General features: G+C 42.7%; 1 protein-coding gene across 10 annotated transcripts in view; it reads right to left on the bottom strand.

Annotated features, from left to right (window-relative positions):
* Nucleotides 1-15,074, bottom strand: part of LOC135509634 (pleckstrin homology domain-containing family A member 7-like) — a 202,004-nt gene extending 186,930 nt beyond the window's left edge. For 4 of the 10 annotated variants that reach the window (XM_064930452.1, XM_064930443.1, XM_064930442.1 and 1 more), the window contains exons 1-3: nt 14,907-15,072; nt 14,704-14,780; nt 14,476-14,533 (exon numbers count right to left, since the gene is read on the bottom strand). In XM_064930452.1, the coding sequence (XP_064786524.1) occupies nt 14,476-14,533; nt 14,704-14,780; nt 14,907-14,989 (218 nt within the window). In that variant the 5' untranslated portion in view covers nt 14,990-15,072. Of the gene's footprint in view, nt 1-14,475; nt 14,534-14,703; nt 14,801-14,906 lie in introns of all 10 variants that reach the window. The other 6 variants (XM_064930449.1, XM_064930448.1, XM_064930447.1 and 3 more) reach the window with 4 other exon arrangements.
* Nucleotides 15,075-15,374: the final 300 nt, after the last annotated feature.

Below are 15,374 nucleotides of genomic sequence, written 5' to 3' on the forward strand. Positions count from 1 at the left end.
ATTTATTTGTATTTTTTTATTTGCAAAAATGTCTACACACTAGTTTTTGCTTGGTCATTATGGGTTATTGTGTGTACATTGTTGAGAGAGAAGGGAAAAAACAAATATAATCCATTTTCAAATAAGGTTGTAAAGTAACAAAATGTAGAAAAAGTCAAGGGGTCTGAATACTCTCCCGAATGCACTGAGATATACTGACACAAAAGCTTGAACGAACACACGCGCACACACACACAAACTGTCAACCAAGTTGAGGACAAGAGGCTGTTTTCAACCAGCGAAGATATTCTAGAAACCTGGGTAACTGTGTGTAAAAATCTTGAGCACATACCTACAATACACACTGTCCAGCTCTCTATCTGAAATGGGTGAACATCAATCAGCAAAGCAACTATCTGCTAACATTCATGAATGCTAGGATCTAGTGCTATCATTATCCAAACTGCACCCTATTCCCCATATATTGCATTACTTTTACCCTACAACCCTAGTCAATAGTAGTGCACTATATAGGGAATATGGTATCACTTAGGTTGCAAACCCATCCAACTATTGGGATATAAGAAGAATAGGCTTCTGTGACACCATGACAGGAGCATGTTTCAATTGGCTCATTACTTGGTCTCAACTTCAAACACATTTCAACAAACAGAGATGCAGCAAGGCCTCTAAATAGTTCAGTACAGTAGTCCATTGGGAACGTGACACTCTTCCGTTACAGTACCGGTATTTGGCTTGACGCTCTCTGCATGCTTTTCATCTTAGCTTTGAGCTTCAGCAAACAGTACAGTAGCATGTACCTTCATGTTGTGATTTGAGGTTCGATTGTCTGATATGGTTTTCCCGTACACCCACCCACCGCATAATATGCCAGTAGTGCTGAATAACTCCCGAGCTCAGCACCACAACACAGACCCGATGAGTCAGGCAACAGAAACAGTGAGTCACTCACCCCCCTCCTCTCTCCTTCCCGATCTTTTCATCTATCCTCCTCTCTTGCCCTCTTCTCCCCCTCTTTTCTCACTGTCTGTGTGCGAATATCCATACTAGCGTACCACGTACTTAAAGTGCATACTCATTTCGCCGTTTGATCTAGTAGAATTCAGTCGTCTTTCTGACTCACGTGTCTGACAACAGCTGAGAAGCAGATACATTGATGCGCTGTACCAAGACGAAGGAATGGCGGGAATCAACGCGATAACACATTAGATGACACATTGAGCACTTTGTTTTTTTTATATTTCACACTTTCTCCGCTTACTATTTATGAGGCTAGTATGGGTATTTGGACACACGCACTACCTCCTCAGGTCCCCTTGCACCTGCAACCTTCAACTCTCCTCCACCTACCCACTCCACTCCTCTTCAAATCCAGCCTTCTCTCTGGCTTTCTCTCCCTCCATTTTTTTAATCCCCTCTCGTTCACTTACGTCCATCTCTCCATAGACAATGTGGGATCAATGACGCTCCATCAGTGTCACAACCTCACGGATCCCTAACCTCTTTCTGTTCAAGAAGCACTTGAGTCGTGTTCCAGCTAAATGCACCGGACTGAATGTTCCAAATGGCACCCGTGACCCTATACAGTGCACTGCTCTTGACCAGAGGCTTATAGGCCTTGGGTCAAACGTAGTACACTACATAGGGAATAGGGCACCATTTGGGACGAACACTTTGTTACAGGAAACATTTAACAGGTATTAATTTCCCTGTTTATTCTCCCTCTTTTAATCCAAATACTCTTCTAATATAAAATACAAACTATGAAGAAGTCTTGTCTTTTTCAGACAGCAGAGGTTGTGTAGAGCAAGGTTTCCCAAACTTGGTCCTGGGGCCCCACCTAGGTGCACATTTTGGTTTTTGCTCTAGCACTTCACAGTTGATTCAAATAAACTCATTAGCAAGCATAGATTATTTGAATCTGCTGTGTAGTGCTAGGGCAAAAACCCAAAACATGCCCCCAGGTTGGGCCCCAGGACAGAGTTTTGGAAACCCTGGTGTAGAGGTTATGACCTGACCAAGCCTCCACTCCACTGGGCTGCTATGAGCACAGCTGTCCCCCCTCAACCTTGGAAATAACTAGCTGAGTCACAGCAGAAACTCCCTGCATCCCTTATTCTCACAGACTGACTGCAGTGGCAAGAAAAGGTATGTGAACCCTTTGGAATTACCTGTATTTCTGCATCAATTGATCATCAAATTTGATCTGATCTTCATCTAAGGTCACAAAAATAGACAAACGGTGTGCTCAAACTAATAACACAAATTATTGTATTTTTCTTGTCTATGTTGAGCATTGTGGTTTGGGGCTGCTTTGCTGCCTCAGAGCCAGTGCCGCTTGCTATCGTCGACGGGAAAATGATTTCAAGTTTATCGAGACATTTTGCAGGAGAATGTTAAGCTACCTGTCTGCCAATTGAAGCTCAACAGAAGTTGGGTGATGCAACAGAACAACGACCCAAAACACAAAAGTAAATCAACAACAGAATGGTTTCAACCAAAGAAAATACGCCTTCTGGAGTGGCCCAGTCCTGACCTCAACCCGATTGAGATGCTGTGGCATGACCTCAAGAGAGCAGGTCACGCCAGACATTCCAAGAATATTGCTGAACTGAGGAATGGTACAGAATTCTTCCTGACCGTTGCGCAGGTCTGATCCGCAACTACAGAAAACGTTTGGTTGAGGTTATTGCTGCCAAAGGAGGGTGAACCAGTTATTAAATCCAAGGGTTAACATACCCTCCCCACCCTGCACTGTGAACATTTACACGGTGTGTTCAGTAAAGACATGAAAACATCATTGTTTGTGTGTTATTAGTTTAAGAGGACTGTGTTTGTACCATTGTTGTGACCAAGATGAAGATCAGATCAAATTTTATGATCAATTTATGCAGAAATCCAGGTATTACCAAAGGGTTCACACACAGTGGCAAGAAAAAGTGCAACACAACACAACCACACACACACACGTGTATGTATGTGAGAGTGTTTGAGGGGTGAGAACAAGCAGCCTCAGCACAACGAGCCCACTGGGTAGCTCTGATTCAGAGAAATTATCCCTCTTTCCAAATTATTACTCCTTGCTTCCCTCCCTTCTTTCATACTCTCTTTTTGAACAGAAAATGGAAATATTCAAGTTTTACTCAAGTCGGTGCCAATCCAGACAGTCGTGCGGTGTGTGTTGATTTGTTTTGCCGAGTGCAGTACAGACAGCAACAGAATACAAAAACCATTCCTTCCAAAAAATACACAGCTCGTCACACTGAACAATGACAGTATTTGTGACTCCAAGGCCGATGTTTCTTTCAAAGAGTAAGACAGATGATTTACCGGTGACTCCTCTATTAGGTTAATCACTCACACTACCAGAGATTTATTCCTATTGCCCAGCCACCAGACAGGCAATATATGGACAGATAGATGGTATACAACAGAAATGGCTGGTCCATAGGCCCTTTGTTGTCAAATAACTGAGTTGCAACGAAGAGTTGTCAAAATAATGCAGGCATCCAATCTATTTAGTCAGGCAATGTTCACATATTTTAGAATATAATAACAATTTGAATATCTAGGCCTTAAAAAAAATTGAGGTATTGGCCGACTTTTTTCTTTTACAATTTTTGCAAGCTTTTTTGGGGGGGGGGGGGTTCTAAACTCAGCAAAAAAAAAAAGAAACGTCCCTTTTTCAGGACCCTGTCTTTCAAAGAGAATTTGTAAAAATCCAAATAACTTCACAAATCTTCATTGTAAAGGGTTTAAACACCGTTTCCGATGCTTGTTCAATGAACCATAAACAATTAATGAACATGCACCTGTGGAACGGTCGTTAAGACACTAACAGCTTACAGAGGGTAGGCAATTAAGGTCACAGTTATGAAAACTTAGGACACTAACGAGGCCTTTCTACTGACTCTGAAAAACACCAAAAGAAAGTTGCCCAGGGTCCCTGCTCATCTGCGTGAATGTGCCTTAGACTGCAAGGAGGCATGAGGACTGCAGATGTCCGTACTGTGAGATGCCTAAGACAGTACTACAGGGAGACAGGACGGACAGGTGATCGTCCTCGCAGTGGCAGACCACGTGTAACAACACCTGCACAGGGTCGGTACATCCGAACATCACACCTGCGGGACAGGTGCAGGATGGCAACAACTTCTCAAGTTACACCAGGAACGCACAATCCCTCCATCAGTGCTCAGACTGTCTGCAATAGGCTGAGAGAGGCTGGACTGAGGGCTTGTAGGCCTGGAGTCAGGCAGGTCCTCACCAGACATCACAGGCAACAATGTTGCCTATGGGCACAAAGCCACCGTCACTGGACCAGACAAGACTGGCAAAAAGTGCTCTTCACTGACGAGTTGCGGTTCTCTCTCACCAGGGGTGATGGTCAGATTCGCATTTATCGTCGAAGGAATGAGCGTTACACCGAGTTCTGTACTCTGGAGCGGGATTGATTTGGAGGTGGAGGGTCCGTCATGGTCTGGGATGGTTCACTCGCGTCCGATGATGTGTCACAGCATCATCAGACTGAGCTTGTCATTGCAGGCAAACTCAACACTGTGCGTTACAGGGAAGATATCTTCCTCCTCATATGTCAGAGTCAGTGTTCTGCCATGTCCAGCGAAGAGCCCGGATGTCTGGCACCTGTTGGATCAGAGGGTGAAGGCTAGGGCCATTCCCCCCTGAAATGTCTGGGAACTTGCAGGTACTTGGTGGAAGTGGGGTAAAATCTCACAGCAAGAACTGGAAAATCCGGTGCAGTCCATGAGGAGGAGATGTCCTGCAGTGCTTAATGCAGCTGGTGGCCACACCAGATACTGACTGTTACTTTAGACCCCCCCATTTGGACACATTATTCCATTTCTGTTAGTCACATGTTAGTGGAACTTGTTCAGTTTGTGTCTCAGTTGTTGAATCTTGTTATATTTACACACGTTGAGTTTGCTGAAAATATACACAGTTGACAGTGAGAGGACAATTCTTTATTTGCTGAGTTTATATTAGGCCCTATATGTACAATTATATAAAACGCCACAATTGTATAACATTGAAGTCCATGAAAAATTCCCTTTAAGTCCTTGAACTTGACTTGTCAATGTCTGTATGAACCCTGCAGGATTGGACCCTTTTATAAAAAAAAAAAAATTTTTTTAATTAATTTAAAAAATTGCCTAAAATGACATACCCAAATCTAACTGCCTGTAGCTAAGGACCTGAAGCTCAGGACCTGAAGCAAGGATATGCATATTCTTGATACCATTTGAAAATAAACACTTTGAAGTTTGTACAAATGTGAAACGAATATAGGAGAATTTATAACATTAGATCTGGTCAAAGATAATACAAACAAAAAACATGCACTTCCTGTTTTTTTAATAATCTTTGAAATGCAAGAGAAAGTCCATAATATCATACAGGAGTTTAGGCGCAATTAAGATTGGCCACAAGATGGCAGCAGTGTGTGAAACGTTTCAGACTGATCGAGTGAAGCATTGCAATACTGCACAATATCGTCTATCAAGTCTGCTCTTGTGCCGAACTGGTCAATTGATACAGTTTCAAGTACATAACTATAGAGAACATACAAAAATGATATGGTAATACACAATTTAAGTTTACACACTCCCAGGAATGTAATACATGATGGATAATTAGCTTCCCTACAGAAAAAACACTAACCTTCACACATCTAGACCGCCGGGCAGGGTGGATGTGGGGCCAGAGACAGCAGGGGTTCAAACTGTAGAACCCAGTTCCTACATTTGAATATAAAAATGTATTTTATCGAACTCTGGGACCCTCAGGATGACAAATCAAAAATAATGTACTTGCATTCAGTAATCTAACTTCAGAGGTGAATGTATCAAACCAGTTGCTGTGAAAAGTTTTGTGCACTCTTCTCAAACAATAGCACTGTATTTATTCACTGTAATAGCTACTGTAAATTGGACAGTGGAGTTGGAAAGACAATAATTTGTCTATGCCCTGGAAAGTTTGCCGTTACTTACAACCATTGGCTTGCCTGTTTTGCATGTTATTTTGGCATTCATGCGTGTGGAGTGGAGTGTGACTGTTTGAGGTTGTGGACAGGTGTCTTTTATACTGATAACACCTTCAAACAGGTGCCATTAATACAGGTAACGAGTGGAGGACAGAGGAGCCTCTTAAAGAAGAAGTTATAGGTCTGTGAGAGCCAGAAATCTTGCTTGTTTGTAGGTGACCAAATACTTATTTTCCACCATAATTTCCAAATAAATTAATTAAAAATCCTACAATGTGATTTTCTGGATTTTTTTCTCATTTTGTCTGTCATAGTTGAAGTGTACCTATGATGAAAATTACAGGCCTCTCATCTTTTTAAGTGGGAGAACTTGCACAATTGGTGGCTGACTAAATACTTTTTTGCCCCACTGTATATATCATTGAGTAAAAAAGCTGCATACAAACATGGTCTCTTTATTGCTTTTTTGAGTAAGGCAGCTCCAAAATGCAGGTGTTTCAGCCAACCTCAGTGCTTTCTGTGGTGGTGGGGGAAGCCAGCAGAAAATAAGAGCATTGCGCCGTGATTGGCTCAGTGTTCTGTCACTCATGGGGACACTACATCACAGGCAAAGTCTAAGTCCTTAGTCAGGGAGGACATCAAACATTTAATCCCTTTGGGTCCTGCCATAGAGTTACATTAGAATAGCCCTTCCAAGAAGGCTCAAGGTGCACATGAAGCCTAACCTGTTTCAGAGAATGTAATCAAACATTATAAGAGCTTTCATTGTCTGCTTATATGCCCCCTTTATTTATCCTACGGTTCTGACTTGGTGTACAGAGAGAACACTTTAAGAACGGCCCATGATGTGAATTCTGTCGCTGTACATTTCAAACGTGCTGAACAAAGTTATTGAAGACGTCCCTCATCGCTCGCTCATTATTGTCTTCATCAAAATTACAGATTGCCTCTTATCCGCTTGTCGTCCCCTTATGCCATAGTTTGAACATCTCAATTGTCAGTAGAAACTACATTTGTTTAAGCAAGTCAGCCATATCAGCTATGATTTTTTAAAGGCAGTAAATTAGTCTGAATTAACTGTTTCGCTGCCAGACAAGTCTCTGTTGGTAGTCAGGTGTAGCAGTGGTAAGGTGTTGGGACTGTTGTAGGGACTCTGCTGTTGGGACAGCTTTATGTAGGCCCTAACAGTTTGTGGGCACCGTTTGTCACCGTTATAGTGCAATTCATGTATTGTTTAGTGTAGTGGCTTTGCTGGCATGCATCCCACATTTTCTATATTTTTTCCCCACCAGGATTTACATGCTAAACTTGCCACTGCTTACAACGTCATTCTAGTCACATTAGCTACAACCATCCCAGTAAAACAACCATCCCACCGATCCTACGGGATCCTTAAGAGGTTTTTAAAGGATGTATAGTCCTAGGCCTATGTGGTTGTATAGGAGGAGTTATGGGCAAATTTGCATACATTTACTTTTATTCCAATAAGTACGTACACAGGTGGAACTGCATAAATGTAAAAAATATATATATTTTTTTTTTCAAAACATTTTGAAATGTTGATCCCAATGTCACACATTGGCCCAATTATTTGTAGAAAGACCCATACAGCTCTCCAAAGCCCCTTGGAGGTCTAAGTGGAGCCATTACCATTTTGCTCCCGTGTCTTCAGATCTGCTAGATTGGCCCTGACATCTGCCTCTCACTCCTGGCTGTGCCATCTGCATCCCCCCTCCCCAGTACCAACCATCCCTCCTCCAATAGGCACAGCCGGAGTTAAGATCCCTCTGACATTCCTGCGAGGGGTTTATCCCCTAGTTTTCCTCTTTCATCCCTAGAATTTGATCCCGCTCTGCCCCTGCAGCACACGCACGATAGCAGGCTCAAGGGACTCCTGAAGGGGCCCCGAAAAAGCTACACCCACCCCCCCCCATTTGTAGCCCCTGACGTCCAAAGGGAGGAGGGGGGTGTATGTGACGTATGGGTCTGTGGACCCTCCCCTGGAGCGTAAGCGGGACTATTCACCACAAAGCCCAGGCAAATAAGAGTCTGGAGGATTAACAGTTGAGACGGATATGAAATGTGGCCCAATGCAAACAGCCAGAGGCACAGATAAGGCGCACATTTGGCCATCCTATTGCCATAATGAATTCATCATCATCATCTTTGAGCTCAGTCTGTTTTGTTGATGTGTTAGTAAGTAGAAAGAATGAGGTTTCGGATGGCTGCGTTTAGGTGACACACATATTTTAACAAAGACGGTTAAAATATGCGGTGAGATGTTGTGAATGCACAGGTGGATACATGCTCTTTTCTTTCACACGAGTGCCTCTGGGAGATAAGTGTTTTGGTGGTCTAAAAAGTGGGTACACTTTCAGTAGTTCTTTCCACTTAAAGCACACAGCTCCATTCAGGTAGTTGACAGAGAGCTGGCTTGACAAACCGGAGAAAGGACAGATTAAGTATCTAAAGAAAGGAGTTTTTTTATTATTATTGTATTACAATTAGTGTTCATTATTAGTCCTCTGTCATTGTATCATCCAAAGTGCTGGAGTACAGAGCCAAAACAAAAAACATTTGTCACGGTCCTGGTCCCAGGCTTGTTGACATTGGCCGTAGGAGTTGGTAAGACAACACAAACAGACCTGCGACCAGGCTAGACCACACTACTCCTGAGAGTGAGAGAAACACAGTGAGAGGGCATTTCACCAGAACTCTCCCACGTCTGTGGTATGAGCAAGGCAGTTACGTGGATGTCGATTAAGGCAGCCCCCCGCACCTCTCTGATTCAGAGTGGTTGGGTTGAAAGCGGAAGTCACATTTCAGTTGAAGGCATTCTGTTGTACAACTGACTAGGTATCCCCCTTTCATGTCTCTGAAGAGGATGCCAAAAAATGGACAATAGTAAATTGACTGGGTGGGGTTGTGTTATGAGAGAATACAAGAAATGGGGCAGATTAAGACACACACACACGATAAAAAACAGACTGCACCAATCTAAGGGCATAACGGTTACTTTAAGTGGACATTCAGATCACAGGGAGAGGTCGTAAATCACAGAACTGAGGGTCCAAAGACACATTCCAAAAACACATTCCATTAGAGAGCTCTTTGATATTGTAAAATAAAAAAAATAAAAAACATGTTCAGCCAGTCAGTAGCAGTGCAGAGCAAACATCGAGAGATGCAACAGAAACATAACCTTTGGAAATAGTCCTCCCCACAACTACAATATTGGGTTGGAAGGGTGTTATATACGTCACGTTATTTCTCCACAAGGTTCCCACTCATGTGGCAATTGTGTGGCCAGAGACAAGGCCGTATGAAACTCAAAGTCCCAAAGGAGGAATAGTTTGAAGACAACACAGGTGGATGTCAAAAAGAGAGCTATAGGTGAGGTCCAGGCCTCTGAAGTTTGCATCTTTCAGTATTGGAGTCTCTCTCACATATGTATGTATACATGTATACACACACACACATAGCCTGGACTCCATGGTGAAATGAATCCTAGTGAGTGACTTCAGCATAGTTGGCCTGTCTGGCCAGCATTTAGACATATATATAGTCTAAATGCTGGCCAGACAGGCCAACTATGCTGAAGTCACTCACTAGGATTCATTTCACCATGGAGTATTGATAATGCGGTAGCCCTGAGTTGCATAACAGCATTATGTCACATAACAGCAGGCCCTATGTCACAGTAGGGGTATCTGGAATCATAACACGACATAATGCCAGGTCCCAGTTGTGATGCTCTGCACTACTGGCAAGGAGCTCGTGGCTCCCGAGTGGCGCAGCAGTCGAAGGCGCTGCACTACAGGCACCCTGGTTTGAATCCAGGCTGAATCACAAGCGGCCGTGATTGGGAGTCCCATAGGGCGGCGCACAATTGGCCCAGCGTAGTCCCGGGTTTGGCCGGTGTAGGCCGCCATTGTAAATAAGAATTTGTTCTTAAAATGACTTGCCTAGTTAAATAAAAAGTCACATTTTAGAGTGGAGACAGACACGAGACTCTGGAAAAGGAACTTCATTGAACACCGACATTAGCAAATCGCATGTAAGTTCCCTCTTTCTCCTGTGCTACATTGTTTACATTACCTCCCTTTATAGGTATCAAGAGTGCTGGGCCTTGACAATCCCACAATAACAGTTGTACACCACTAAAGCATAGCACATAGGAAAACTTCACATAAAAGCAATGTCCCAAGGAACACAAAGAAAATAACACAATATATTGAGTCACACTGACAGCAGAAGATAAACTTGGGGAAATCAACGTGTGAAATCTCAACTCGTGTGTAAACCGACAGTAGCCCAATACACCTTACTGAATCTAATAGCGAAGAGGTACACAATAACACATCGAGCCTCACGTCAAGATCATAAGTGTCGTAGCTGTCAAAAACATCCCGAATCAGATTGTCAAACACAAGCAACATTTTTCGCAGCCTAAAGCAGTAGCTGTGATATTGAACAACCAATTTTCCAAATAGTCAAACAACAGCCACAACCGTTCAATACGCAAGCAAGTCAACAAGAGAGGGTGCGTCGTATACTAGCCCTTGATCATGACTCTCAGTTCCATTACATTATGCATAAGAGTCATTGGACGAAGGCGTCTTCCGTACGGGGGGGGGGGGGGGTTGTTAAGAGCCCCGGGACGCTAGGTCTGAACATTAACATGCATCGCTTGCGGTACAGACCTAATCATAAGGACCTAATCATTCATATCAGCAAGAAATTTAAAAATATATATATATATATATATATTTTTTATTTTTTTTTTTTTTTTTTTAAGGTTCAATTGATACACACCTTTATAGGGTTAGGATTATGGGTTCCCACACAGCCACATCTCCATGGTACAGCGCTTGTTTACAGAAAACAGACCTGACTACCTGTGCTAATTAGCTAGCTGCATCTCTTTAACACCTGGATGTAGGAAGGCTGAAAAATACTGTCGGGCGCAACTGCTAAAACAGAGGTACAGTCAGTGGCGACCCGTCCTTCAGGGCAGGTGGGGCAGACACACACACTAACTTTCAAATGTTTGGGGTCACTTAGAAATGTTCTTGTTTTTGAAAGAAAAGCAAATTGTGTCCATTAAAATAACATCAAATTGATCAGAAAATAAAGTGTAGACATTGTTAATGTTGTAAATGACTATTGTAGCTGGAAATGGCTGATTTTTTTATGGAATATCTACATAGGCGTACAGAGGCCCATTATCAGCAACCATCACTCCTGTGTTACAATGGCATGCTGTTAGCTAATCCAAGTTGATCATTTTAAAAAGGCTAATTGATCATTAGAAAAGCCTTTTGCAATTATGTTAGCACAGCTGAAAACTGTTGTTCTGATTAAAGAAGCAATAAAACTGGCCTTCTTCAGACAAGATGAGTACCTGGAGCATCAGCCTTTGTGGGTTCGATTACAGGCTCAAAATGGCCAGAAACAAAGAAATTTCTTCTGAAACTCAGTCTATGCTTGCTCTGTGAAATTATGGCTATTCCAAGTGAGAAAATGCCAAGAAACTGAATATCTGGTACAGGGCTGTGGACTACTCCCTTCACAGAGCAGAGCAGCGCAAACTGGCTCTAACCAGAATAGAAAGAGGAGTGAGAGGCCCCGGTGCAGAACTGGGCAAGAGGACAAGTACATTAGAGTGTCTAGTTTGAGAAACAGACGCCTCACAAGTCCTCAACTGGCAGCTTCATTAAATAATACCCACAAAACACCAGTCTCAACGTCAACAGTGAAGAGGCGACTCCGGGATGCTGGCCTTCTAGGCAGAGTTGCAAAGAAAAAGCCATATCTCAGACTGGCCAATAAAAAAAAAGATTAAGATGGGCAAAAGAACACAAACACTGGACAGAGGAAGATTGGAAACAAGTGTTATGGACAGAAAATCTAAGTTTGAGGTGTTCGGATGACAAAGAACATTCGTGAGACGCAGAAAAAATGAAAAGATGCTGGAGGAGTGCTTGATGCTATCTGTCAAGCATGGTGGAGGCAATGTGATGGTCTGGTGGTGCTTTGGTGGTGGTGGTAAAGTGGGAGATTTGTAAAGGGTAAAAGGGATCTTGAAGAAGGAAGGCTATCACTCCATTTTGCAATGCCATGCCATACCCTGTGGACAGTGCTTAATTGGAGACAATTTCCTCCTACAACAGGACAATGACTCAAAGCACAGCTCCAAACTATGCAATAACTATTTAGGGAAGAAGCAGTCAGCTGGTATTATGTCTATAATGGAGTGGCCAGGACAGTCACCGGATCTCAACCCTATTGAGTTGTTGTGGGAGCCACTTCACCGTACGGTACATAAGAAGTGCCCATCAAGCCATTCCAACTTATGTGAGCTGCATCAGGAAGCATGGGGTGAAATCTTTTTTTTTAATTTTATGTCATACAAACATGGTCTCTTTTTTTGTTTCTTGAGTAAAGCAGCTCCAAAATGCAGGTGCTTCAGCCTAGCTCAGAGCTTTATTTGGTGGTGGTGCTAGCCAGACGAAAAATACAGTGTTGACCCTGATTGGCTCAGTTTTCTTTCACTCATGGAACAATACGTCATCCCCAATTCTAAGGTTAGAGCTCGAAACTGTTTGCCCCTTGGGTTCTGCTGTAGAGTTATATGAGAAGAGCCCATCCAAGAAGGCTCAAGGTTATTGGCCACAGATAGAATGATATCAAATCACATATCTGCAGTAGCTTTGATTGGACTGATGTCAACATCTTACTTTCAAAGTCTTAGCTAGCAGTCATCATCAGCTGTCATCATCAGTTGTCATCAAGTCGACAATCTACTGGCAAATCCTTTTCGACCCTTGTCATATGAAGAGAAATAATGAAGAGAAATTATAGATAAAAAGTATTGGTGCTCATCAGCCATTGTACATAAACATTACACAACAAGTTGGAAATTGCAAATTCAACAATGAGTTGTTTGGAAGGAATCAGTGGCTAAGAGTTGCAAAGAAACCACTAACGTTAGCCTGCTATTCAATAGTGGCTGTGGGGGGTTTTTTCTCCCAGAGTTCCCACCATAAATCCAGAGAATACCAGACTTTGATAACAAAATGTGCCTACAAAAGGACCGCTGCGCCAACTTCACAAGGTGAGTCCAAAAATGTCTTGTATGCTGCTGCATAAATGGTGTAATATGCAAGGGAGAAATGTATACTGTAGCTAAGAAATTAATACTAAGTGCGTGTTGTGTAGTAAGCATTTAGTAGCCCATGTGCCTCACCCTAATAATTTGGTCTATTTTCACCAACACGGTATTGTAAACACATGACATTAGTAGTTGTGGTGCTTTGCTTGCATGTGCAAATTCAGCACACACACACACACACAACATTCTATAATAGAATTGTGTTATTTGACATGTCAAATGAAAGGCTTATTTAACACATCAAATAGTGTACCACTCCAAATAGTGCACCACCCTAATAATTTGGTCTATTTTCAGCTCCTAATTTCACCTGCTGTTCTGACTTGGTGGTACACAAATAGCCCATAGCATGTTTTAGAGAAATGGAATCATTGAATATTGTTAAGAGCTTTCATTTTCTGTTTATATGCCCCGTTTATTTATCCTACGGTTCTGACTTGGTGTACAGGGAATACACTGTAAGAACGGCCCATGTTCTGACATCTGTCACTGTACATTTCAAAAAGTGCTGAACAAATAGTTATATTGACTACGTCCATCATCGAATGCTCGTTAATTAGATTGCCTCTTATCCGCTTGTCGTCCCCTTATGCCATAATTTGTACATCTCAATTGTCAGTAGAAACTACATTTGTTTAAGCAACTCAGCCATATCAGGTATGTGTTTGTTTTTTTAAGGCAGTAAATGAGGCTGAATGAACCGTTTCTCTGCCAGACAAGGCTCCGCTGAAAGACAGGTGTAGCAGTGGTAAGGAGTTGGGACAGATTTGTGTAGGCCCTAACAGTTTATGGGCACCTTTTGTCATAGTTATAGTGCAAGTAATGTATTGTTTGGTGTTGTGTAGTGGCTTTGCTGGAATGCATCCCACAATTATTATTTTTTGCCCCACCAAGACTGACATGCTAAAATCGCCAATGGATACAGTAAGTAAGTATTTTGCACGTGATATGAAAGTAGAGGGATTTGTGTTTCTCGAACCATACCACAATTGAGAATCAGTTCACGTTTAGATAGAGGATTTGACTGTTTTGGCTTCCAGTGCCAATTCGCGTATAAACAGAACATGTAAGATCCCTGGACTAAGGAGTAAGTAGGTTCCTTTTGTCCATTATCGGGCTAGTTGTAAAACCAACTGTAACTGAAGTATTTTAACCTATGAACACCCCCACCACACACGAACACCTGTGTCAGTAGGCTAGAGGAGCCATATTTTTTTGCTCCCCTAGTAACCAACGGCAGTAGTGCGCTCAGATACTTCGCCACGACATAATATAGTCGAGTTCAATTGCTTTGACTTACTTTATGAAGTAGCTGGCACCTCCGTCCGTGAAACCCTCTTCCCATCCTCGAGGTAAATCTGCATTGGGCGAGTAAAAAAAATGTGCGTTACCTTCGAGGGTAGGCGCATTCCCTGAAAGTTTCGTGCATCATTAGGCTACCCGTATATCAATAACGCACAAAAGAAACCCGTTCTTCTGTGAAGTAGGTCAAAACGGCATTAATAATCTGATACGAGTGCAAGCATACCTGACCGTATCATGTGTCCGGAATTGACAGGTTCGCCCGTTTTCGGATGGAGCCAAGCAGTCGTGTTCGTTTCATCGCTGCCAGAAAGACAAAACACCTGTTAAGAGGAAATAAACACTAGACAATCGAACTCTCCTTTAAAAGAGCCAACAAAAAAAGAACGACCACATTTCGCCTCGCCAAAAAGCACATATTCGACTCACTGAACGAAAAACACCCTGCCATCTCCGCAGACACCGTAGGACCAGTGCTCAGGTAAGGTCTCCCGCCCGAGCGGCGCCGCCATGATCCTGGTATGAAGTCCTATTTCATTCCCTCTTCGTGGAGTTCTCCAGGGCACTCAAAATCCAGTGATCACCGCCAGGGCGAATAAAGGGGAGGGCTGTCAGCTAGGCTACTCAGTTGACGGAGAAGTACGTTTTCTGAGTAGCCTACTTTTGTCTGCCGACCGAATGAAAGTTACACGTAGTTGGAAACTAAAAAGGAGCTCTCGTGTAGCGGCTTTGGTTACTTTAAGGTTTTGTAGTTGCACGTGTAAGCCAATTATTGCTCTCAAAATAGTTTTTCATTTTCTTATTTAACGCAGGTTCCCTGAGGTAATCAGTGCATGGCAGTCTATACTGAACAAAAATATAAATGCAACGTGTAAAATGTTGATCCCCTAATGAGAT

The sequence above is a fragment of the Oncorhynchus masou genome, chromosome 22 (assembly GCF_036934945.1).
Source record: "Oncorhynchus masou masou isolate Uvic2021 chromosome 22, UVic_Omas_1.1, whole genome shotgun sequence".
Taxonomy (NCBI): Eukaryota; Metazoa; Chordata; class Actinopteri; order Salmoniformes; family Salmonidae; genus Oncorhynchus; species Oncorhynchus masou.